This window comes from Gorilla gorilla, chromosome 11, assembly GCF_029281585.2.
Source record: "Gorilla gorilla gorilla isolate KB3781 chromosome 11, NHGRI_mGorGor1-v2.1_pri, whole genome shotgun sequence".
NCBI classification, from domain to species: Eukaryota; Metazoa; Chordata; class Mammalia; order Primates; family Hominidae; genus Gorilla; species Gorilla gorilla.
This window is the reverse complement of record NC_073235.2, coordinates 109,208,921-109,236,250: the sequence shown is the minus strand read 5'-3', so window position 1 is coordinate 109,236,250 and position 27,330 is coordinate 109,208,921. Positions and strand designations below refer to the sequence as shown.

Here is a 27,330-nt window from a genome sequence, read left to right as displayed (position 1 = left end):
AAAACACACGCAAAAACAAATCATTCATTTAAAGTCAAATATAAACAACACTCAAATACTCTAATAAGCTTTCTAATTTTAAGTATAATATTCATGATATTTTAAAGTGTTTCTATATTTATTACATGAAATGACATGGAAACGAATGAATTATGGGTAATGGACGTAACATTTAAATAAGATTGTTGGGCCTTGAGTACAAGAGGTTCCTCTAGGGGACCTTTAAGGTGACTACAAGAGGATGAGTCAATGAGGCTACAAAAAGAAACAGGTTTGAGATCATGAGAGGTGGGCAGGAGTTTACGTTGTGTTATTAAGTTTGAGCCTTAACTTACAGGAAATGAAAAGCCCTGCAATGCTTTCATCAATGTGGTCAGATTAGCAACTGTGTGTCAGTGCAGTCGATATATGTGAGATACATGTGTCTGTTAAGGCCAAACTGAGGCATGGCAATGGGATGGAGAGGAGACATATTGAAGACATTCATGAAGAAGGGATATAATTTGGTGACCAATTCCATGGGAGCTGTGAAGAAATGCCTTCCTTAGAATGTTTTTTATAATACAATTTATATAACCAGATTTCCTTCTACTTTCTTTGTTGCTTGATTACAAATTTGGTACCAGGTCCAAAGTGTGGATGTTATTACTAGCCATCCACTCTTAAAACTCAGAAGGGAGACACTAAAAAAGAAAATCTCTAAGCGATCCTAAGGTAGGGTTTTTTCTGATTTATAAGAAGCAAAAAATTCCAATGAATCCAATAAAACTGAATCCTAATCAGGCATATATTTATCATTAATCAGAGATTTTATGTTGTGCCATCGACTGCTTAAATTTTCAGTGAGCCTTTGGATCCATGCTAAAACGCTGATGATATCAGGCACATGGCCATTTAATCAGCACTACAAGAGGACACAGAAAAGGGGGTTTAAAAGAAATGATTAAAGCATAAAGCTACAACATTCTACGTTAACGAAAGTTTTAATACACATTTGACTTAAAGATGCATACAATGACTACTGAATCTCCATTCATAGGCAGCCAACAAGATACGAATGAATTTATTAATTTCAAACAAAATTTCAGGTAGTGCACTTAAAAAATTACAAAGCACTTAAAAATGGAAACTAACAATGGAAGCAACAATGACTATAAAACATGATGGGATAACTTTAAAGAAAGGGTTCAAGTATTGTTTGTAAAGTTCTTCAGACACTAGTCTTTGAAAAGTTTGTGCATTTCCCATCTTTGCATAGTAAAAAACAAAAACCACACACACCACTTGGTAAAACTCCACTGCTCTATGTGATTCATGTTTCATAACATGCACTTATGTGTACTGCTCAGTTATCTAGTAGGAGCAGCTCTAATTCAATGGGCTCATGCACTATCCCAGATGAGCAATGAAGTTAGCGCACGTCTCCTCATCCGGGTGTCATTAATTAATGCAGCAAAAGTAGAGCAGGTGAAATGGGAACTTGATCATCACTTAACACTAACTCTTGTTGGGTAACATTAAACAGTGATACACTTGTGCTGTGAGCTCAAATTAATAAAAAAGAATCTCCACGCCACAAAAATTAGCAAATGAATGGCATGTGCAAAACAAAATACAGCGAAGAGTTTGAAACTACATAACCTAATACCATCAAAAATAATTATAATCCATTTTTACAATTGATATGGTTGCATTAACTTTCATATTCATACACACATAGCTTAAAGCTTGTGTATTTTACATATACACATATAATTTAACATTGGAGCATAGGTTCGATTACCTATGAAATTGCCAGTGTAACAAAAAGTTACACTGACATTTGCCATATGTACATAATATTTGGGGACCACTGTGGTCTGATTTAAAACATAACATCGCACATTTACAATGTTGTTTGTGAAATGCTTAAAAGTTAACAATAGAGATTTAATTTGTTTTGTAACCACCATGATTTTGTTTCTGTTACGTCACCATGGTGGCTCTGGAATCTTAGTGAAATGTGTATGGTGTACTTCACAGCAGTTTAGTATCTACTAGAGAGTAGGACCCAGCAACAAGGAAACACTAAGCAATGCAGCAACAGGAAAAGATACCAAGTAATCTGAGTTTCCTCCAAGCTTCCTCCGAGCCGAAAGAGCCATTGCCAATGACTAGAGGGATGCTACCTGTGTCCTATGAAGCCAGGAGTAAGGCTGAGAGGCCTTGTAGATAGCCCTGCTATTACAAAATAAACGTACAGCTAGTCCTAGAGAAAGCCCGCCTACCTGCATAGCACCTATTACTCAGAAAGCAACAACATGATAAGATGTTTGGTGATGGTCTATTGTAGAATATAGAAATTAAAGTCTCTGCTCTATGTTTGTGGTACTTCCCCAGTTAAAGACACCTCGGGGGAAAAAAACCCCACTGTATTAAGCAGTGCATTTTTAGGACATAATACTTTCCAAAATCAAAGTTGTAAGACGGATAACACGAATCTTGCTGAAAAGGGACCAGGAGCTAAACCTAGCAATGGATTTGGTGTCATGAAGAAGTGATGAGTAAAACTGCATGTTCTTTTCCTAAAAAAAAAAGGGGGGGGCATTAGAGAAGTAGGGGCTCTTTGGGACAGTCTTTACTAAAGCCCATCTATAGATGGATGCTCACTGAACTGATCACGTACAGGTTTGTACATTAAAACAAAGCCGGGACCAAATTTCTTCAGCTTATTTACTTAACATGTGACAGAAGCTATCTTGACCATATTTAGAAGAAAAAAATCAGTAAAAGTGAAGGAAACTCAGAGGGACTTGGAAAGCCCAGATGACATCTACAAATCTGGCCGGAGGGAGAAGAACAATGTGGATTTGTATATAGTAGAATCCCATTATAATCCAGTGCAACGGTCCACTGATCAGTAAAATGCCAGAGGTCAAACAAGGTTTCTTGAAAGCACAGCACAGCATAAAAGCCTATTTTAACAATGCGGATACAAAGGTAACTACTCCTTCTATTCCCATTACCACTTTTCCAATAGGGTTCTACCATATATATTTTGAGGCAGGAAAATGAGCATGGATGAAATATTGACACTAACAAATACAAATAAAATGGAAAGCTTAATTTTTTCCAAGCTTTTAACATTTAAAAAATTTTTTTATTTAAGGCTTTAAGTTTATCCTCCTTTCACATTAAAGACAGGGAAAGAAAATTGTCAAAACCGAAAACCAAAATCATGAGCTTGGCACTTTTGTGATTAATCTGAAAGGGTGTCTACTTTCTTACATTATTTACATAGGTTTATAATGACATCAAAAAATTTTCGAAACTTAGTACATATATTTCCATTTACATAATTTTGTGTCTTTGATATGGGTTATTTTGTTGTTTATGTCCCCCCTTTTATTTTTGGTTTAACGCACACCAACTTTAAACTGCACGTGTTTTGTGCCCAAACTCCCTGCATCTGTGGCTATATCTGTCTTTTTAAGCAAGCCCAAGAGTCATTGTATAACACGTTACAAGAGAGAAGGACAGAGACAGAGAAAGAGAGACAAGAAACAAAAAAGATGGGGAGCAAAAAATCAACTCAAGTTTACAGAGAACCTTTACAAGGAAAATATCTCAATACAGACAAGTGAAAATGATGTGTCAAAATCTCTTATTTCCATATTTACATTTATAAAAGAACTATACAATAGCATCATTGTTCAAATTCCAGCTCCCATTTCCAAAGGATGCTCAGTCCAGGAGAAAACACAATGGGGAAAGTGAATCAACAAGAGCAAGGTCCGTGGAGTTCTGCCCTGGCCTGGTCTCCAATGGGGAGTGGGGATTATAGAGGGTGGGAGGTGGGGGGTAAGAAGTGGGGCTCCGAGAGGATGGGGTGTGGGGACATGTTTAAGTGAAGAGGCCCAGGCAGCTTCTTTGTGTTCATCTGTCATCTTCACCTTAGGAATTCTGTTGCAGGTTTTGCTGAGAATTGGCTTGCTAGCTTGTTGTATATATGCCATGCAGTTTTTACCCTTTTGAAAATTAGATCTTCATGCCACTGGAGTTTGTCATCGGTAGTAAAGAAAAAAAAATCATGCCAAATCATTTAGAAGATATTAAGTGCCAGCAGGCTGAGGGAAAAAAATCATTTACTATTTTTTTTAATGATTCCTTTATTGCATTTAATTTTTGTGTGTGTGTTGTTCCTTCGTCCATTAGGGAAAAAAACGATTCTGGAACAGTTCTTTTTATAGCATGGTCTTTTGCCCCCTCCCCCGTTTACTGACAGGTGGTGAAAGGTGTTCTTTGACATTATTTCCAAAAGAGACAGTTTTCTTTTACCCCATCCTTGTCACCCCAACTTTAACTCCGTAGTCATTACCACCCAAAGGTTTTGTTTACAAACTTAATAGTTCCAGTAACACTGCTGCGAGTATGTCATACCCAGAATCCAACAGTGCAAGGCGGTGTCCATCTAGCGCAGCTGATTCAGATGGGGCCTTGCTGAGTAGGATCGAACCTTCTCTTCTTGACATTTCTTCCAGAGTGCGTCAAAAGAAGATGCAAGCAGAGGGGGAAAATCCACAATATTAATCAGATGATGATGACAGAATGGTGATGATAATGACAATAATGCTAGTTCCAGAGCAAAGTAATTAACTCACATGGAGGCAGTCTCCAAAATAACTTGAAATTGAAAGATAGAACAGCTAATGTTTTTGAATGTCTTCACAACATACCCCCTAGAGTATGTCCTTTGGTGAAGACCAAACGAAACTTTGGGTTGTTCGTTTTAAATCACAGGAAGACTCTGCGACCCAATTTGTCTCTTATTTCAGAAATAATCACACTGCTAATTCATTAGGTGAAAATTATTACAGGAAGGCCTCTTCCATGAAGGAGCCTATTGGGAGAACTAAAAAAAATGGAAAGTCTCATAGCTACTTCCCTTCAGGCTTATAGCAGTTCTATAGCAGTGAACTGGCCTTTACCAAGGTGGCAAAAAAGCCTTGCTCTATTCAGTTATCTTGATGCCTTGGGTGTGTGAGCTCTTACTCCACTATAGAACAAGCATTTTTCATATCTAGAAAGTTGAAAAACAGAGTGCACAGTAAGACAGTACACTCAAAGGAGAGTGGACACAGGTTCAGGTTAGTTAAGCAAATGCAGAATTTAGCTTAGTTGAAAATCGGCAAGTTAAAATGCTTTGCTCACAGTGTCCAGTCTCCTAAAAAGTGGCTCCTATGTTTAAAGAGAAAAGAAAGAACCAGCAAGACACTACAAGGCAACAGTAAAAGTTGGTTGCAACCTCCCCATGGTCTGGCTTTATGTGGGGCATCAAGCAAGGGGCTCATGCATTTAGTCTGCATACTGGGCGGGTGCAACGCTACTGCCACCGAGGCATCATGCAAAACTGGAGACTGAGGAGTCCCCAAAGCCCTCACTCCCCTGCCCACTGACTCAGGGCCAGCTGGATACCCTCACAGGCCCTAAGTATCAAAGCCATTGCGATATATTCCTCCTCCCCCACAAGTAATTCAAAATAAAAACAATACCAAAGCTCAAAATAGGTATAAAGGCATCCTGCAAAGTTCTTATTTTTCCCAAGATGGTCACTTTGATGCTTCTCTTTTGAAATATCAACATAAAAGTCTTTAAAGAAAACTTGTCTTTTCTTTTTAAAGTTTACATTAAAACGTCTTCATGAGTGACCTAAGTGTGTGACTCATTGGCCTAGCAGGTAACCATTGCAGCCAACACTATCTGCAACAATGCTGTTTACTTTTCTTCATCATTCCCACCCAGCCCTCTTTTAAGTCAACATTCTTGAAAGCGGGCACTGCTGATGCTGCCCAAGAAACCAATGTGAAACCAAAAGGCAAGTATCCCAAAATGCATCCTCCACCAAGTTAGTTTGCTGCAGAGCACAGGGTCTCCATCTGCCACCTATGTTCATATCCCTGGAAGGTAGAGGTTTAAGAAGCCATACTCTGTGAGTCAGGGAGGAAAAACAGAGACTGCCTGACCTTGTGAAATGACCCTGAAGGACAAGAGGCCCCAATCTTGTGAGCTATGTATTGCTAGAACTCAAGATAAATGTTAAACCAAATTTCCTCAGTAAATCCAAATGTAGAGGAAAAGGCAAACCAAGCTAGCACTGTGCATGTAAATGACTATACTGCCCACATCTAAATTCCTTTATTCAAATTCGGGAATGACCGATAAGTAGCCATGTCCAAGGTCATAATAGCAATGCAGTCCACTTTTAAATGGAGATAGGAAATTCCATTTCAGCCTGGCACACAGACAACCGCTGGTGTCCAAAAGCTTGTGCTCTTTTTAAAAGCTGGTTTTTGAAGCTTAGGTTGCACCTTTTTGCAGAAATATTGCTCTACAGGATCACTGGGTTCCCAGGTCAGACAGAGAGGCTGAGTCATCCTGTAGAACTGTATCTTTCTGGATGAAAATGGACTCTGAACACCAGTGGGGCATTCCAGGACCTTAGCTCTTCCACTGATGTCCCAGCAGGGGGAAAGTGAGCTCCTCTACAAGGGAGGCGACACTGCGATGAGGACAGAGATGAACACTCCTGTGGCAAGCGGACTGTGAAGGTGCCTCACACACAAATTGTAAAACCATCATGGCCACTGTATGTTGAGAACGGTCTGAATTTTCTCTATGAAAAAAATATTCTTTCAGTTCAATTTTAATGTGAAAGTACAACTACTGTGGGCAGCTCCTTGCTGTCTTTCTTCATAACGGTTTCCTCTGAATACCCTCCACTCACTAGGATTCTGAAGGTAATTAACTTTCTCATAACCTGTAAGGTATTTCTGGATCATTATAAAACACTAGCATAATCCATAAAGCTTACATTTTCACAGCTTTCATCAATTTTTACTACTTCTGAAATAACCTGGACTTTTGTCTACAATATACATTATACACATAAACATCTACACAAAATTAAAGCAAGACTCTTTGAGTAACAATAACCATCTCAGAGCCGTAAAGCCTTTAGCTCTTCTTTCAAGGGCATATATTTATCCATGGTTAGCACATTCTTATCATTCTATGCTGAGTCACCCCCTGACGAAGTGTCCCTAGCCCAACCCCTCCTAGGCCACCATACACTGAGCTCACTTCCCTGGGGTGCTGGGGCAGGGAAATGCACCGATCTTCCTGGCCAGCCTGGTACCATGAAAGAGAAAGTGCCTAACCCAGGAGTCCCAGGCATTAAGGGAAACAGGCTTCTCATTTTGAACTGGGATACAGTCATGGAATTCAAAAAAACAGCAGTCTGGTTATCCTCCTCGTGGAAAGACTAGCCAAATTTAATTCAATTTCCTAATTCAATAAAAATCAAAAGGCCCCCACAAAAAATGGTGTTTACTCTTTTGAGAAAATATAATTAGCAATATTAAGTTCCTTTCAAATTTTATCTGACTTGACATTCAGATAACTCTTTTTTTTTTGAGACAGAGTTTTGCTCTTGTTGCCCAGGCTGGAGTGCAATGGCGCAGTCTCGGCTCACTGCAACCTCCGTCTCCCGGGTTCAAGGGTTTCTGTCTCTGCCTCCCGAGTAGCTGGGATTACAGGCGTGCACCACCATGCCCGGTTAATTTTTGTATTTTTAGTAGAGACAGGGTTTCACCATGTTGGCCAGTCTGGTCTCGAACTCCTGTCCTCAGGCGATCTGTCCACCTCAGCCTACCAAAGTGCTGGGATTACAGGCATGAGCCACCATGCCCAGCTTCAGATAACTCTTAACTTTGCTGGTAATAGTCTAGATATAGCTCTTTTTCATTTTGTGTGAGTACATAAACAGCCTTTTCTTTAACATGTCCAATAAAATGGAACGTAGGCCAGACAGAATCTCTTAAATCCAGAGTCAGGCTCAGAAGAGCTTTTAACACAAATAACTTCTCAGAGAGAAGGAATCACGTATGATAATTACACAGACTTATTAATATTATATTAACACTTTTAATGTAAGGAGTAGCTATGCCAGGCCAGTATGGCCACTGATGAAATCCACTTTGCCACTGAATCCCATGGACAGGGCAAGTAGCGGGAGAGTAAGACGTGGTGATGAGGTTCTACAGACTGAGGTGTTACGGTATCACTGGAAAAGCTCAGTGTTCATCCTGTAGTCCTTTTGATTTCAATTTTCAACAAACCATGTCACTATTACCTTCATTTCTTTTCCTACCATCACCTAGAATTTCTCTTTTCCTACCACCATCACCTACTAATGTGCATGTAAAACCCTACATTCAAATTTAGGGAATATCAGATAAATAGCAATGCCTAAGGTGCTGAAGACAATCCTGTTCACTTTTAAATGGAGATATGAAATTCTCTTTTCATATACTTTTCACCTTTCCTAAGCTTTAGGGAAGATGCTACTAAAATGGTCCTGCTTTTTCTAATGTCCAGTAAAAGCAACAGCTCTAACAGTCGAATCAAGCAGTATCATCATTTAATGTTGGGTAGGTGTCATGAGTCTCCATGAGTCAACTAGGACAGAGGTTTGCAATCCTCTGCACCACAGCTCATAACTTTATTCTTGTGTGTGGGTGATGAGGAAGAACAGGAGCATGGGGTGAATGAAAATAAACGCAGATATAGAAGTAGAGCAAATTGGTGTGCCACATGCCTATGTTCGTTTTTCACAGGATTTCATAGAGAAATTCCCAAGACCCTCAATACCTGGGACTCTACGACTAATTATACCCTTAGTAACCTCATACTTCTGGAGTATGAAATTAAGCAAAGTTGGCTGGGCACAGTGGCTCATGCCTGTAATCCCAACACTTTGGGAGGCCGAGTCTGGCGGATCACCTGAGGTTGGGAGCTCCAGACCTGCCTGGCCAACATGGAGAAACCCCATCTCTGCTAAAAATACAAAATTAGCTGGGCGTGGTGGCGCATGCCTCTAATCCCAACTGCTCAGGAGGCTGAGGCAGGAGAATCGCCTGAACCTGGGAGGTGGAGGTTGCGGTGAACTGAGATCATGCCACTGCACTCCAGCCTGGGCAATAAAAGCAAAACTCTGTCTCAAAAAAAAAAGAAAAAGAAATTAAGCAAAGTTACTACCCATAACATTACACAATATGTCAGAATATTTTTTTAAAAATCTACCAAATAAAACATTTAAAAATTCTTCAGGAAATCCACAACCTTGCTTGCGGAAGTCTTGCTTGCATTAACCAAAGCGGTCTGACTCAACTAATCTACTAAAAGGAAGTATGTAATTTAAATCAGTATTATTTTCAGATTATAATAATCTCGATACATCTTTATTATCACTTCACACACACAAATGTGCACACATTCACACACATGCACACATTTTCATGCTTTTTACCACCTATTTCAGAGGAAATAGTTTAAGGAAAGAACTTTAAAGAATGGCAGACAAGGTCAGGGCTTAGAGCATAGCTGTATTTCTCATTTATACTTGGGCAGGTCACGTATAGTATGATACTTCTACATCTAAACTACTCACTAGTACACCTAAAGAAATGTGACATTAGGAAAATATAGTATTTTCTCTGAGTAGTTACTGTATTTTCCTTTAATCAAAAAGTTGACATGCCCTCAAATTGTTCAGGTTACCTTACCAACTTTTCTTCTAGAAATAAAAACCTGGTATCAGGAGGGATTCCCAATAGCAGCATTTAGAACAATCTTTTGTACAAACTATTTTCAACTTCTGATTCTAAAGGAATCTCTTTCTAAACATTTACATTGAACTCAAACCCAAAGGCTTTCAGTTCAAATAGCAAATAATTATACTTACGAATTATCTCCAGACTAGTAATCTCCAGAACTGTCCAAGTGGTGGGAAAATCTAAACATTATCATTCAGCACCAAAAGCCTTTTATTACAAGGTAGAAGTGTTATTTAAAGCTGAACACAAACCACACAGTTACTACTAAAATCTAAAGCAAATTAAGATCCTCATGTAGCAACCAACAGTCACCCAGGAGTAGCACATTCTCCAAATTTAAACTCCTAAAGTTACATGTTCTGGAATTATTCTTAGTCTTCATCGTTTTCTTTGCTTCAGGGCACGAAATACTTCACCCTATTGTGTGTCTTTCTACACAGTTCTCCCTGAAAGTGATTATTAGAGTTACAGGGCACAGGAAGGGGCTTTGACTCAGCTCAGCAGTACAGGTCCCTACACGGCAACAACCAGGCAGCAGTCAGCAAAGGCTGTTTCTCATCTCACTAAGTGCTGATCCCCCACCTTTTGTTTTCTGTTCTTGTGATAACGAGATCTCTCTCTCTCTCTCTCAGATATAAAGAATCTTTACAGGGCCTAATCCACTTATATACACAGTGATAAAGGCTTTTCCATTTGTCCCCAGAGAAACATGCAATTCAAGCTGTGAGCTAGGCCAGGCCAGTGTTTTGAGGTCCTGCTACAGAATAGTGTGCTCTTCTTTCCAAACGCTGCAATGATAAATTTGGCATTGCATATGGCTAGATGGCAAAGATGTGTAATAGACTGTTTTCCAGGCCTTTGAAACCGGGATTTCTTAACGTCAAATGAGGCATAAGCCTGGGCATGATCCAGATTTATTTTTCTTGAGGCATACTAATGAAAAAGTTCAAGGAAGCATTAGAAAATAATAAGAGTATGGCAGTACTATAATGTTCAATGACTTTTTTGTAGCAGTGGAACACTAAGAAAAGTTTTGCTTGAATTAGGTCCGCCCAAACGAAAACATATTTCTTACTAGATGCCACATGCGTGACTCACTATGTGGGCAATATTTTATTAATAGCAAAACAATAAATTTAAATATGAGTTGTCCATTTTATGAGTGTGTTTTTGAAAACACACTGATGCCAAAACTACTTTACTAAACAAGTTCAACTCTATAAATATACCGAGAGAAAAGACATATAATTTTATAATACTATTTCAAGTTAAAGGCACTCAAAAACTGTAGACTTACTCATTAAATCTTAATATGATAACAAATTAGCAGAAAATGTTGAATGTATTTAAATCATCTTTGGTTTCTTTAATCAGCTTCTAAAAATAACACTTTAACTGGCTGAAACATATTGAATTCAAAATCCCAAATATAAAACATATAAAGTTTATAATTAAGGCAATTATTCAGACAGTTCAGGGCAAAAGCTTCCTCTTTTGAGTAACCAGATGGAGGCAAAGTGGGTTTTGAATTTGGGTAATGGTCTTATTTCCCACTTAAATTTGTTTCTGTAAATCTGGCTGAAACTTAATTTATCACAGGAGGCACAGGAGGGCTTACCTACAAATCATCATCATCAACCCACTATAGTATGAAAAGGTATAAAAAGCAATTATCCAATGATTCTGGAGTGTAGAAATATCCAGCCTGGATAAATCAGGTTTAAAAATTTTGATCACAATTGAAGTTTATTTGTGAATACCCAGTGTGTCTATTTAAACAATCTTAGTTCAGTAAGCAGTGTGCAATCCAAACTAAAAGGTCACTATGAAAACACACCAGGCCTACCTGTCAGGTCAATATTTAGTCCTTGATTAGAAAATACTAAGTGTCACAAAGCCACATTTTTCAAATTCTGATTTAAAACCAATTCAGTTGGTTGAGGATTATACAAATACTTTTAAAATCTGTTTTCATTAAACTATAAAGCTTTTCAAATCACAAAGCTACATATACTATGTTACATATGAAAAATACAAGTAATGATTGCATAATTACTTAGGTTGTGAAAATTTCAAGATATCAGTGGACTACAAACAAGTTTTAAACAGATACAAGCAATTTACATCCACTTATTTCCAACTACATGGCTTCCTCGATTTCCTGTGTAGAAATGAATGTATCTCAGAGTGCCTGCTCTTACAAGCTGGACTGTCTTCTACCAAAGAACTTCGTTGTTCTCCTTAAAAATCAGTGTATATGAATTCCTTCTACATTTCCACTTGCCTGAAAATGACAGTTGAGGGTCTGTGTTTCTTCATTTCTAACCCATTTCTGAATAAAAAGACTTATTTTTTGCAGTTTGACTGACAGAACCTAAGCTCTTGTAGCAGGAACTCAAAACTTGGTTATGTAAGCAGAAAAGAGAAGTGCCAGAGCCACTGAGAAGAAGACATGCGGCGTTGCTTACTTAAATCCCCAGCCTGTGCCCCCAAGGACAATAGCTGCTACCAGGATGGCACCAGCGATGGAGCCTATTATGAGATTGGTGGCACTAGGACCTGTGACAAAGGATCATGGGAAGAGAGTCATATGAACCAACCACTTTCATTACCACAAGGGAAAGGCAGTTAAGCAGTTTCAGGAAGTAAATATCCTGTGTAAAAGACGGCTAAACATTTAAATTGCCTTTATTTACTTAGCTTAATTGCATTTTAGATGCTACGGTGAGCGTTGCTTGGATTTATATGCCTTTAAATCTAAAGTTTCTGCACCATTGACAATTAAGTTCCATTAAATTCACCTTTCACAGAATTTGAAGCAAATAGGCCCCACTTGCTGTCTTTACACATCCTTCTTCTCTTCCCCTTTCCCAGTATCATGTATCAAATAAGTAAAAGCACATAGAGAACACCATCGCATTCAGACAAGCTCCATCTGACTCACAAATGGGGGCATGGAGGAAAGGAAACACATTCTGCTACAATGCCCTTCCAAAAAGCACCTAAAAGTGGTCTGAATGCTAACTTTTTAATTCCCCACTTGGAAACAGTTAAAATTTAGCAGTCAGAAGGAAGTCATCAATACAGATCTGACTTTTGAAGCCTTGCTCTCAAAGATACACTTCTTCACTATCCTTACAGTGGTAAAGACCAAAATGGGGTTCCAAAGGCAAGATATAAGGAAGCCTAAATCTCATTTGGGTAATTTTGGGGAAACGGTAAAAAGATTCCTTAGATTCAACTGAGCTTTAAAGTTCCCATTGTTACTAACAGAACTTTGAGGCTTAGAGATATAAAAAAGCAGAGAGCCAAAGGACAGTAAGAAAGAAAAGACAAGGTGGCATTTCTATCAATTGCTAAGGATAAGAGCTAATCCATATCCTAGTAACTCCTGTCCACTCGCTCACTCCTCTCCTTAAGCTTAGCATTTTAAAATCTAAGCAATGTTAAACCTAGTGTAATAATTACTTTACATATCCCATCCTTCAGGATGCTAATATGCAGGTACAGTGTCCCCTAACAACAAAATACTTTCAGTCCTATCTATCCCTGCTCCAGGAATCACAAAGCCAATGTTGCTAGTTTCTCTAAAATCCTTGAGTTTTGTGTAAACATTCATTTCTGTGTAAAAAATTCTCTTTTCTGCTCACATCAGTGCCCTCAACTGTGTACATAAATGGATGCCACTTTTGGCAGCACACAAATTGCATGCATAATGTGTTTTTATTCAGAGACCATCCAGGGCTTGGTGGGCAGGTAGAGGACAGCTGCAATACAGTCTCGGGGTGCAGGTCTCTTCAGGCTCCTGGGCTTGTGACATGCTCTTAAGACTAACCACTGACTGTCTAGAGAACGAATCTCAGTTGCCTTTAGAGATACACCAATAATAATAATAATGATAAAAATGAGAGCCATAAAAATAGTTTAAACAGCTACCGTATTGTGCACTTACTATGTGCCGGACACAGTACTGAACACTTGACATATAGTATCTCTTTTGACCTTTACAAAAATCGTATGAGGTGGGAACTATGACTATCCTTGTTTAATGGATGAGGAAACAGGCTTCTAGAAGTTTGTGAGTGATAGCGGCAAGATGTGAACACAGATTTGTCTGACTCTAAAACATATCCTATAAGTCAAGGGTCAGGAAACTGGAGCCCACAGACCAAATCTAGCCCCACTGTCTGCTTTTGCAAAAAAGTTTTATCGGAACACAGCCATGCGCATTCATTTACATATTGTTTATGGCTGCTTTCATGCTAACACAGCATTGTTGAGAAGTTGTTACAGACAACCATGTAGGCTGAAAGCTAAAACTATTTACCATCTGGCCTTTTACAGAAAGTTTGCTAACTTCTGTTTTAGAGAAACTTTATTCTACTTACATGTATTTCCTCCCCACAATTCAACAGAGAATCAAATTTCAAAACAAATATTAAAAATATATATAGCCATGTACATACTCTATGCTTTGGATATGATTTGCACTTCGTCAGCTTCAGAAAACATAGGCTAGGATTAGAATCAACACATAACTCATGAAAAATGATTCCTGACTTATAAACTAAGGAGTTGAAATTAAAAAAAAAACTGCCCATGGAATTCTTAGTGACTGAATGAACATCACTCTATCAATTAAACTAAGAAATGTTGAGACAATCTATATTGTACTACATTATTTTTTTAAAAACTGTATTTCTTGAGAAATTATGCTAAAACTTGGAATTTGATGGGGAAAAAAATCAGTAAGCTAAGAGAAAACTAGTGCTCATAAACCAGGAATAATAACAAATCTATCTTTAGAAAAAATATATATACACTTACACAGACTTACCTGTCACAATTAGAAATAGTCACAAACGAACAAAACTGGAAATGATTGATGAAAACAAATGCTGATAACAAGGACTATGTTTTACAAGAAAGGCCTCTTTGATTTTACCTATCTCTAAGACTTCAAGGAAGGATTATTAAAATTCATCCTTTCAATTAGTACATTTAAGGACACCAAAGTTACAGCCAATGTATAATGTTAAAAAATGCATTCGGGATGATTTTCAGAAAACTACCATTTGTCAAGGAAGAATTTCACATAAATGCATGCATGGAGCTGGCCCTGAAAAAGGAATGTTTCTTCTGTATATAATCCAGTCAACAGATCCAAGGGGAAATTTTACAGGACAAAGTTTTTGTCTCTAAATATTTTTATCCCTGTTATGGTCTTTGTTTTCTAATACACAAGGAGAAACAAAATCTCTTTTCTAGTATTTCTAGCTTCCCCTGTGCTAACCAGCTTCACAGTCCATAGAGATGAGATGTGAGTTGGAAGATCTAAGTCTGGTCAAAGTCCTTGAATCCAGGAGAAAGAAGGCTCATGTCATCTTCAACACAAGGTGTGAACTATGAACCTGCTTCCCTCTTAATGCTATTTTGGTCCCCGGGTCTCCCAATTCCAGTGTGTAAGAGGAGCACCCATTTGTTCTAACCAATGGGACTATAGAAAAACATATCTGATATTCACAATAAGCCCATGATTTGGGATGGGTGAGTCAAAGATATCTAGTGATTCCTGAAGATACTAGTAATTCATTCCTGGGCCACTTTGAAGTGTTACTACCACCACAGTAGACAGAAAAGACTGTGTAAAGGGTTATGTCTGCCATTCTTAAATATTCTTTTTCTAATTAGAGAGAGAAGAAAAAAATCATGATAATATTTTAATCTACAGATTAGCAATCTCAGGAAGCAATGTGCCCTGGAGAACTGACAGCTATTCTGAGGATGTGGATCAAGTACAGAGCACCCTAAATCAAAGCATCAGGAGAACTGTATTTCTGTGACAGCTTAATGGGCAAGTGGCACACAATATATTTATTTACACCCTGGCTACTTTTAAGACGAACCCACCAGGTGATTTGCAGCTGTTCACTTATGGTTATACAGGTTTGGATTAAATATTTTTTCATTCTTAACGCTCCTTGCTTCCAAATATTTATGTAGACTTCAATTTTGAATTATTAACCTATTTTATAGGAAAAATAGGAAGGCAGTATGCTAAATATCTTCTTTTTAAAAAATTAAGCTGCAGCCTCCTATATCATTCTAAATAAATGAAGAAAACATTAGTAGCTATCATTTTTATTACCTTTAAAAGGTCCTATAACTGTTGATAATTGCTAGTTATATATGTAAATTTATTTGACTGGCACAGATTAACTTTATTACAAGAATCCTAAGAAAACACACATATAAAAGCATTTTTGCCAATAAATAGTTTTAAAAAAGTCTGTATTTTAAAATTACTTTTAGAAAGTGGAGGAGCAATGGAAGTGTTGGGACTATTGCCTTAATTGTGAAGATATCGGAAGCACACCCAGTGTTATGTTATGCCCCACATTGTTCCAGACAGGAGAAGGTTCTATATGACACAAGAAAACCACAGGACACAAGCAACATCCAAGTCACACCACAAGGTGCACTACCACAGGAAACACGGTCAACAGGACGAGACATGGAGTCAGGTACAGGCATCGCCTCACACATCAGGTACCACACAGAAACACTCTGAAACTGGCAAGGATGCTTACTCTATTCCCCACCCTGTGCCTCCAAAAATCACCCCCAGGGCCAGAATGGTGCCGGCCACGGCCCCTATTAGCCTGCTTGTGGCCATATTCACTGTGTGGAGGGAAAATGGAGATTTTTTAACAAAGGAAATTACATACTAATTTCACTAACATACAAAATAATCTATTCAGGACATGCTTTGAAAGTTGGCTAAATATTGAATTTTTTTGCTATAAGATTTGAAATTAAGATCTACATACACATTGAAGATATTTGAGGATAACTGTGAATTTACCTTCAAATTCTGCACACCCTACTTTTAAAAAACATAATTATCTTATACATACTTATAAATACATAAATAATTCAATTTGTTATAGTTCCTACCAGATGTGAGGTAAAATTAAAAAGTAATTTAAATTGCATAACAGCAAATCTGTATTTGAATTACAAAAGTAATGAACCATTAGTAATTGTTTATAAAATTCTCAAACTGTAAAATATGCCTAAGAAGCTACATCTTTTCAAAATTCAGAACATATCATTCAGTTTTGCGAAGATCCTTAGAAATTCAGGACAGAATAGCTTTAAAAGTAAATACATGTTTACCTGGGAAGTTATTGAAAAGCATATTTCAAATAAGTCTGCAATATTTGGATTTCTGTCATAGTATTTAGACATTTTGTTTTTTGTTTATTAGTAGTCTCAAGTGGATAAACTATGCAGTGATAGAAAGTTAGGGTCTCTGGGAAACCGTATTAATTGCTTCAGACCACCAAGTGGTAGATGACTACCAGAGGGAGAATCTGAATAACTTTATGTCACTGCTTCTGTGTACAGCTTTCCAATCCTGGAAAATGGGCCTGGAATGAGTGGAGGTCCCCAAGGTTCCCTCTACAAAGGCAAAATGAAGTTTGGTGTTAAAGTAGGAAGACACATTGTTTGCAGTTGTGTGTCTGTGCCTGTGTGCACACAAGTGTGTGGACATACATACACTTTATTTCATATTTCTATAGGAATCAGAAGGACTGGCTTCAAATTACCTTTCCCATGAAAACAGAGATTAGCTTCAACAAGGCTGCCCTTCACATGTATTGTGTGCTCTGAGACAGTGAAACAAAACAAAGATCCACGACTCAAAGCCACCATTTTTTAAGGCTTACAATTGGGCTCACTGACATTTTTAGCTAAATATTTTCCCAGAGGAAGAGAAAGAATCTTGGATTTCTAACCCTGTTAATTAACTGTATACTGCTTTATCTTATCACAAGATAATAATGTGAGGGAGAAATTCTAGTTTTATCATTGACTAAGCACAACCTGGTTTCTTAAAAAACAAACAAAAAAAAAGATGGGGACACAACAGAGAACAGAAAAGTCCCCTGAGAGTGTTGAAGGCTAAGGGAAGAAGACCAACACAGAAGGTGGCAGCAATGTTTCCCCACTATGACAATACATTAGAACTCAAAACCACCTGAACTACTCCGATTTTCAAGTTATGGAGGCAAACACTGGGATTGAAAGGTATTCAAAATATGAAGCCTCATTTTTAAAAAGACCTTAGAAAACCCTTGCTTTCAGAATACTAAATTAACTGATATACATTATTTTATAACTTTTTTTTCTTTTTTCTTTTTTTTTTTTTTTGAGATGCAGTCTCGCTCTGTCGCCCAGGCTGGAGTGCAGTGGCATGATCTCAGCTCACTGCAACCTCTGCCTCCAGGGTTCAAGCAATTCTTCTGCCTCAGCCTCCCAAGTAGCTGGGACTACAGGTGCGCACCACCACGCCCGGCTAATTTTTGTATTTTTAGTTAGAGACAGGGTTTCACCATATTGGCCAGGCTAGTCTCGAACTCCTGACCTTGTGGTCTGCCCGCCTTGGCCTCCCAAAGTGCTGGGATTACAGGCATGAGGCCGCCGTGCCTGGCCATAACTTTTTTTTTTTTTTTTTTTTTTGCTTAAGTTTCAGGCATTGGTTCTCAGAGCTGCAATACATGACAGTCCAATGACTTCTGCAATTTTTATATAAGCCACATACGCTAAATAATAGAAAAAAATCTCTCCCATAAATTGTGATACTAAATGAGTGTTAATTTTTTAGAAATTGTAAGAACTATATGAAAGATAAATAAAAATAATTTAAAAAGACTTTTGTCTTTGCTATGGATGTAATTTCTCACTGCAGAAACAAGACAAAATCATGTAGGTTTTAGAAATACAACCGGAGGACAAGACATTTCTACAGAGGCTTCAAGTGGGTATTCAAGATGAACAGATATAGTCTGTAATCTCCAATGAGAAAGAATAATTTCCTCCACATTATTAGCTGGTAAGTACTCTTAACGCTAAAGCAAGTTAAAAGTGGGAAAAAAATCTTTTTCAAAGGCACCCCTACCCTCCCTGTTCTCTCTCCCTCCCATTACTTTGAGTGACACAGTATCCTGCAAATACATGTAAAGTGCCATTTGATTCTTTGTCATTGTACTGAACATGGTTGTCTCTTAAAGATGTGAAGATTTTCTTTTTGTCGATTCTGCTTTGCTTTTGTTCTCTTCCTTTAGAGAGTGCTGAACTTTGTTTTGGCAAGTAGGAACTTGTGCATCACCTTGACATAAATTAACTGAGTAGCTCACGGGTGGGTGGATTTTTATAGGGGACATATTTGAAAACAAAGGTTGCTACAAAGAATTTATCATCTCATTGAAAAAAATTCTACTTCTACACTAATTTATCTATTCTGTAATTTATTCATTAATTCATTCATTACCTACTAAATACCTTTTTTTTTGTTCAAGGAACTACGCTGGACACACGATGATATATCTTATTTTCCTTCTCATCCTACCAAACCTGGAGATGGAACTCTTAAAGCTTCTAGCTGACAACACAATCCTTGTATTAGGAACTTAACTTTGCTCCCTAACTCTTTGATACACTTACTTTTCAGTATAATGTGTTTGTGGAATCTGTTTATTACCTAGCAGAATGTTTTCATTTTTGTTTACCTGCTTATTTCCATTACTTGTTGGTTTATTATTATTTTCAGTCTTGGTCCCTGCTATCTAGGTTTACTTGTGCTAAAAGACAGAATTTTTGGTAAGTATAAAATATCAAAAACTATAAATTTTCTCCTTTTCTTAAGATTTTCTATTTTATATGTAGAATTCCTTTATAGACATGTCATGCTTCAGACATTTTGAAAATGTGCTGTTTTGAAATTGAGTGGATTTTTTTCCTTATTTTTAGAGAGTTTCTCAAATAAGAAGATGCATTATTTCCCCCACGTGATTCCAAAGGGGGTTAAAATCCTGTATCTTTTGATACTTCACAGGCAGGAGGCATCAAAGTCATCATTTGTATTCCATGGACCAAAGTGCTTTCTTCAGGGATTTATTATTCCACTACAATTCAAGACAAGAAAAGTAAATACTAAATAAACTCTTTATATACTAGCGTATAATATTGGTATGTAGCTCCATATTTCAATACATTATACATACAATCAGATCTTACTCTTTTCCATAAAAGAAAAAAACAAGTTCATTTTTAGATACATGGACAAATGTCTAAAAGGATGCAAAATAAATGATTTCATGTAAGAATATATTTCAGTTTATGCTGTCAATGAAAATAGGGTTTTTCTGAACTGAAACAAAATAAATTCAGTTATTAAAAAATTTTTAAACTTGATATATCCTTGGGTTATTGATAAGGCCATTGTTATTTGAGAAAAATATCCAGGTAGCACATAATTATACATAAGCATAATCATATATGATAAGGATAACTTCTCATATCTAATCATCTAAACTATAAAATCAAAGATTTGTGCACTGATGAAGACAGTCAGCAAAAGGATATATTGCAAAAGGTAAATGTAAACACTAAATACTCCTCACGGTTAATACCTCAGAAAATAAGACTTCAAAACTATTGTTTTAAAAATACTAAATGATAATAATATAATACTTCCTTTCTTATCTAATTCCATAAAAAGCACCATTGACAATAATGGATCAGCTAATAAGCTTGATTACTACCTGGTTATTGTTTTGCTTTCTATTTACTATTGTGCTATGAGAACTAGCAGAATAACTTAATATTCAGCTTTTTTTTTTTTTTTTTTTTTTTTTTTGAGAAGGGTCTTACTCTCTTGCTCAGGCTGGAGTGCAGTGGTGTGATCTTGGCTCACTGCAACCTCTGCCTCATGGGATTAGGTGATCCTCCCACTTCAGCCTCCCAAGTATCTGGGACTATGGGCACATGCCACCACAACTGGCTAATTTTTTTTTTTGTATAGACGGGGTTTTTCCATGTTGCTCAGGCTGTTCTGGAACTCCTGGGCTCAGGCAATTTGCCCACCTCAGCTTCCTAAAGTGTTGGGATCACAGGCGTGAGCCACTGTGCCTAGCCTCACTATTCGACTTCAAAACAGGAGTATGGAATAACAGAAAAAAGCATTTGGCTCAAGATAAGGTGATTATGTTATATTATTGGCTCTGCCTCTCACTCTTTGTTAACCCTGAAAACTAACTTAGTTTCTTCATTTGTAAAACAAGGGGTCTAGACTGAATTCTTTCTAAGGCCCTTTTTATTTCTGATTTGATGAGTGTGGTTGTGATGAAAAGGTCTGACCAAAGCTTCCCAGGAATATCTGCCCATACATATCACTGAAAACATTACCTATGTCCCAGTTTCTCTTCCTTCTTACAATGGTGATGTAAACTATCAAATGAGAAAAGTTCCACTGTATTCTATAGTAAGCACCTTGAGAATGTGTCTACATACAGACAATAATTGGGGTACTTGATGTGGGTCTCCCTGTAACAGGACAGAATTCTAGGTCTTTTAAACAGAGTTAAAATACATTCTGTCCTTGTAGAACAAAGCAAAATAATTTTCTATAATGATTTCAGTGGAAACAAGTTGAGAGAAGGACTAGGCTTAAAAAATATAAAAAATTAAAAATAAACTTAAGAAAGAGTTTTTTTGCATGTGAAATGAACAACGTAGAAAAAATAAATAAAGCAATGTGACAAAAATCTTTTTTAAAAAATCCTTGCTCACATGGTTTGTGCTTTGAGATCTTATTTCCTGTCTTTCAATAGTTTGGTTTGAGAAGTTGGCGTGAATAATCTAGCATGCCTTAAATTATGGGTCCATAGCGGACAACTGTAGTAAGTACAGGGTGACTATAGTGGCAATGCTTTCAGGTATGCTTTCAGGTATGCTTTCAGTCCTCACACGGGAGAGGTTGAATTTCCTATTCTTCCAGGAACTTATAGTTAAAATAAAAGAAATACACAAAACACATCAGTTCATTTCTGACATTCTCAAATCAGTGAAGACGGAGTCATAGAATTCGCCTTCATTTTTACTAATTTGGTCTTGATCCAAAGGGCAGTTGGGTACAATTTATCTTTTATGCCCATGTTCATGATTTTTAAAAAGGCCATATTTTCATTATGTTTCTTGAATTTTTTTCTCTATATAATGGAAGCACATTGAAATTATATAAAACTAAGTATTTTTAATACTCTTACTGCACCTATACAGAAAACCTTCATCTATGGAGATGATTGGCCACTGTGGGTGGTGCCCATTATAAATGGCAAGCATTTGGGGAGGGCCCAAACACTATGCTCAATCAGGCAGGTGCCAACCAAACCAGCTGGATCGTGAGAAAAAAGATACAACATGCAGTTTTTGTTTTTCTTTCCTGAGACAGTGTCTCACTCTGTTGCCCAGGTTGGAGTGCAGTGTCGCGATCTCAGCTCACTGCAAGCTCCGCCTCCCGGGTTCACGCCATTCTCCTGCCTCAGCCTCCCGAGTAGCTGGGACTACAGGCACCTGCCACCACGCCCAACTAATTTTTTGTATTTTTAGTAGAGACGAGGCTTCACTGTGTTAGCCAGGATGGTCTCGATCTCCTGACCTTGTGATCTGCCCGCCCTGGCCTCCCAAAGTGCTGGGATTACAGGCGTGAGCCACTGCGCCCGGCCACAACATGCATTTTTTGAGAAAAATCTTAGTGTCTCACACACTGCTGAGCCTACAGTCAGTAAAACATTGATTGTTTTAATAACTTGAGTCCATTACCTATTACTCTTTGGCAAGGCAACAAAACAAATGAATATGGATAAACTGAAAAGTGGCACTAGCATGCACCATCTCATTTCCTTTGCATATTTCAAAAGAGAAGAGTGTAATATTTATGGAGTGTCTGTGTGCCAAGCATACGCTATCTTTTAAATAGTAGACAGTCAATAAATATTTGCTAACTGAATAAAAAGAAAAGCACATAATTTCTCACTTGGAATCTTCTTTTAACCTGACAATCAAAAACAAAATAATAAAATCTGCAACAAAGTTTTAAAATTTTTTAGTTTCTGTTTTACTAGTATATTAATAGATTTTTAAAATAGAGGTTAAAAAGATATAGATAGCTATTACAGATAAAAGCTATTATTTACTTGTACTAAAATTGCTTGAATTTTCTGGAAATGTAAATATTTATAAAAATAACTAGGTCATTTATTTCATTTAATGACATTTTCAATTTAATCAAAATTATTAGAGATTCATAAGGTTTTTAATAATTTTAGAACCAATAGATAACTTTGCAATGACTCCATTGTCTTCATTAAAAATGAAAAAAGAAAAATGCAACAGGAAAGAAGCATACCAGAATGCTTATCTCTTTTTTTTTTTTTCTTGAGATGGAATCTCACTCTGTTACCCAGACTGGAGTACAATGGCACGATCTTGGCTCACTGCAACCTCTGTCTCCTGGGTTCAAGCAATTCTCGTGCCTCAGCCTCCCAAGTAGCTGGGATTACAGGCATGTGCCATCGTGTCTGGCTAATTTTTGTATTTTTAGTAGAGATGGGGTTTCACCATGTTGGCCAGGCTGGTCTCGAACTCCTGACCTCAGATGATCCACCTGCCCTCGGCCTCCCAAAGTCTTGGGATTACAGGCGCGAACCACTGAGCCAGGCCCAATAAGGCTTATCTTGAGCACCTCTGAGTTTTAATATTTTCCGTATTTTCAAATTTTTTTACAATAAGTATGTATTACTTGAAGGATCAAAAAAGTTATTTTTTTTTTAAAGGTAGTGTGGGATACTACCACATTAAATGGAGAGAGTAAAGCAAAACAAAACAAAAGGCAGCTGTGAGTACTCTTCCTCTAGAATGTGACTTTCTTTACTTAATGCCTCCAAAGATTTTTAGGCATGGGTGGGTGAAGGAACAGGGAATAGATATTATAGAACCAGACAATTAATAATCCCCTACTCTACTTAAAGAAAAAAAGGCAGAGTCTAAGTAAATTTAGCTCTGCTCATCCGTTGAGGCATCTTTATACATCACTTGAGGAAACAGCATCTAGATCTTAAAAAAAAAAAATCACAGACACACTGTGGAGAGAAAATTTGGAAAGAATGAACCTTGGCTTCTCTTGTTAGAGCTTAAATCTTCTCTAAATCTAACTTCAGAAGGTGGATCCAAGAATTTTTTGTTCTAGTTTTAAAGTAACAAAAGACTAAGTGTAAAAGTGGAATACGTTCCCTTTTAGAAATAGAAGAAGAAGAACAGAAATAGACTGTGAGGGTGTGATTATGATTCTTACAGAATTTTAATATCATGGGCATATTAAGCAAATGCATAAAATGTGTTTTAACACACCCACTATTACTGAACAATTCACATGCGCCTGAATCAGCCTAAATCTCTTCAGGAACTGAGGACTACAGAGCTTCATCTGCATCTGAAATCATCTTTTCCCATATAAACTATACTGAAGTTCAGAGAGTTTCAATAAACTTTCATCCAAAACTAAGCTGATCTAAATGGTACTAATCCTATATGCATTTTCCTACCTGTCAGAGAAAAGCACGGCAGTTACTTAAAAAAAAACTGTTAGCAGTACCATGATAAAGCAGCTGATGTACAACGTCATCCCTGTATATAAAAACTGGTTCTAGTATTTCCTTGGTTTCTTAGGTACAATGTAACAGATGCTGTAGTAGGCCTGTTTGTGACTGATGGGTTTTCTAGATCTTTGAAAATTGTATGAGGGGTTGAGAATCGGGAGAATAATGAAAAATGATTACCATACTCCTGATAACACAGACTACATTATAAGATGATGTAAGAGGCTGGGCGTGGTAGCTCACACCTGTAATCCCAGCCAAGGTGGGTGGATTATGAGGTCATGAGTTCAAGACCAGCCTGGCCAAGATGGTGAAACCCCATCTCCACTAAAAATACAAAAATTAGCCAGGCGCAGTGGCAGGTGCCTGTAATCCCAGCTACTCAGGAGGCCAAGGAAGGAGAATCTCTTGAACCCAGGCATCAGAGGTTACGATGAGCCAAGATCACACCGCTGCACTCCAGCCTGGTCGACAGAGTCAGACTCTGTCTCAAAAAAAAAAAAAAAAAAGATGATGTAAGAGGGGCGGGTGCAGTGGTTCACACCTATAATCCCAGAACTTTGAGAGGCCAAGGCGGGAGGATCACTTGAGGCCAGGAGTTCAAGACCAGCCTGGACAACATAGCGACACCTTGTCTCTACAAAAAATAAAAAATTAGCCAGGCATGGTGGCAGGATTCTTGGGCCTTGCAGTTTGAGGCTTCAGTGAGCCATGATTGTGCCACTACACTCTTACCTGGGTGACAGAGCAAGATCCTGTCTCAAAAAAAAAAAAAAAAAAAAGATGATATAATGGATGGGAAGAGAACAAGAGTCTGAGATCAGGCACTTACGACTTAGGTCCTGATCCCGGCCTTGTCTCTCACTACCTGGGTGACTACAGTAAGTGACCTGACCTCAGGGTCTGGGCCTTCTCATCTGCGAAAATAGAGAGTGGTCCTAGGTGGCCCCTGAGTCTCTTTCTAATCCCAAAATTCTAATTTCTCTCCTCTTAATGACTGATTAAAACAAAGGTCCAGATCTCTCACATTTTCTTTGAAGAATGAAAGTTCTATGAAGAATTCCAACTCCTTCCTAGTCAAAAGAATGTTCAAAAAGAGCTTGTAAGGTGACAACTTCCTTCTGGAGAGATTCCAACATTGAAAAGTAACCAGAGCCTCATGTCAGCCAAAAAGATTTGATCTATTAGAAAAATGGCATAGCTTAGACGAACTGCAAAATAATTTGTGACTATGGAAAGAGAATAAGGTTTAAAGAGAAAAAGAATACTGTATTAAAGAAAATGTGTATATTTACTTCTTCCCAATCTCAGTTCTAGACTAAGAAGTAATTCAAACACATTTTAAAAATATGATATATCAGAATCCTTAATTTGGCAGTAACATAAATTATATACTTTAAAGGCAAAAACAGATATGTGCACTGGAACAGTGTCAATGAATTCAGTATTCCATGAATTGAAACCAAAATCACACAAACCCTTGGGTCCTTCATCCTTGGGGGGGTGAAGGTTCCTAACTGGATCCCGGATACTGCAATCTGTCCCTGCCCAGGTGAAATCACAAATGCAGGTGGCCTCATTACTACACACCTGTGAAGAAAAAGGAACAGATATGGCATTTTCACTGTATTTTGTAGAATAATAGTGATAAATGTAAAAGAGACATGGGGGCAGGGAGGAAGCTTTAAAAGCTATTTGGAATTTCTTTTTAAAGTTTCCCACGGTCTTGATCACTAGACACAAGGTAATAATGCATAGATCAAATTGTGTAACATTTTTTCCCATTAATTAAAGAAAAAGAGTAAAAGGAAGAAATTCTTCAATTATTTATCTTATTATTTATTATTATTCTTAAATTGAATTATTCATGTTATTCTTAAATTGAATCATGATATTACTTAAGTATACAAATGTCTGATAAGATACTTTTTTCTACTTTGTTCAGAAGTAGCTGTTTCTAGGAACACACTTTAAAAACATATACACTTAATTCAATAAATTAATAGACAGTGGGCTCAAAAGCACTGCTGGAGATAAAAGGCCAGGAGACATAAATCACCAGTGCCTTGTATGACCTCACCGTTACCATGTCCAACACCAAACTCACTTGGTGGCACTTTCCCTGTCCAACAAGGATTCCCCCCCACCACACCCCCACACCCCTAGTCCTTGGTAACCCTCTTTTCTCAGTCAGCCAAGCTGAGGACCCCAGAGTGATCTCTGTCTCCTCCCTGTTTCTCCAGGGACCCACCAGCATGCTGGAATGGAACTGTAATCTACAGGAAATAAATAACAATGAGCAAACTAGAGACAGGAGTGTTTAAACCCTTATCTCCCTGAGAAATACATTCAGAGATGATAAAATCAAACAAGGAAGCTTTTTAATATGAAATATTCTAATACCATGATTGCGATTAACAAGGCTGAATTTGGCCTTTTCTGTTGTTGTTGTTGTTGAGATGGAGTCTCGCTCTGTTGCCAGGCTGGAGTGCAGTGGCTCGATCTCGGCTCACTGCAACCTCTGCCTCCTGGGTTCAAGTGATTCTTCTGCCAAAGCCTCCTGAGTAGCTGGGACTACAGGTGCCCACCACCAAGCCCAGCTATTTTTTGCATTTTTAGTAGAGATGGTGTTTCACCATGTTGGCTAGGAGAATGGCTGAAATTAAAGTCCAGTCACTATGACCATGCCAGACCATGAAGGTTCCAGCTGTCACATTGATACCTACTTACCCCATGGCCCGAACAGACTTTACCCTTGGAATCGAGTGGACAGCTGCTCATATTTAGGGCTTGAATTTGTAGGCACTTCCGATCTAAACACATCATAGACGGGCCACATGGCGTTCCATCTTCTACATAGCCCACATCCGTATCATCATCTAAAACTACATGAGCACCACTAAAACAAGAAAGATATCCATATAACTATTTGCACCACACTTAGAACATCAACATGAATGAGGCTTGCTCTTCACAAAACTGAAGAGGCTGTCAGTGGATGTGGATTTCTCCTAGCATTTTCTTACTCCTCTTCTTCTTCCCCTTTCCCTACCTTTCCTTAATAAAAGAGCATGAAAAAGAAACACTCTTTCATTATCATTATTACAGTACACATCAACAAGAAAAATGTCATTTGCACAAAGTATATTCTAAATCTTCACGTGTTTTCAAGA

The 27,330-nt window shown here is 37.7% G+C and overlaps 1 protein-coding gene across 3 annotated transcripts in view; it reads right to left on the bottom strand.

Annotated features, from left to right (window-relative positions):
- Nucleotides 1-964: 964 nt before the first annotated feature.
- ADAM23 (ADAM metallopeptidase domain 23) overlaps nt 965-27,330 on the bottom strand; it is a 177,796-nt gene continuing 151,430 nt past the window's right edge. The window contains exons 23-26 of one of the 3 annotated variants that reach the window (XM_019022744.4): nt 26,888-27,056; nt 25,636-25,747; nt 12,122-12,212; nt 965-4,513 (exon numbers count right to left, since the gene is read on the bottom strand). In XM_019022744.4, the coding sequence (XP_018878289.3) occupies nt 4,465-4,513; nt 12,122-12,212; nt 25,636-25,747; nt 26,888-27,056 (421 nt within the window). In that variant the 3' untranslated portion in view covers nt 965-4,464. The other 2 variants (XM_055380410.1, XM_055380411.2) reach the window with 2 other exon arrangements.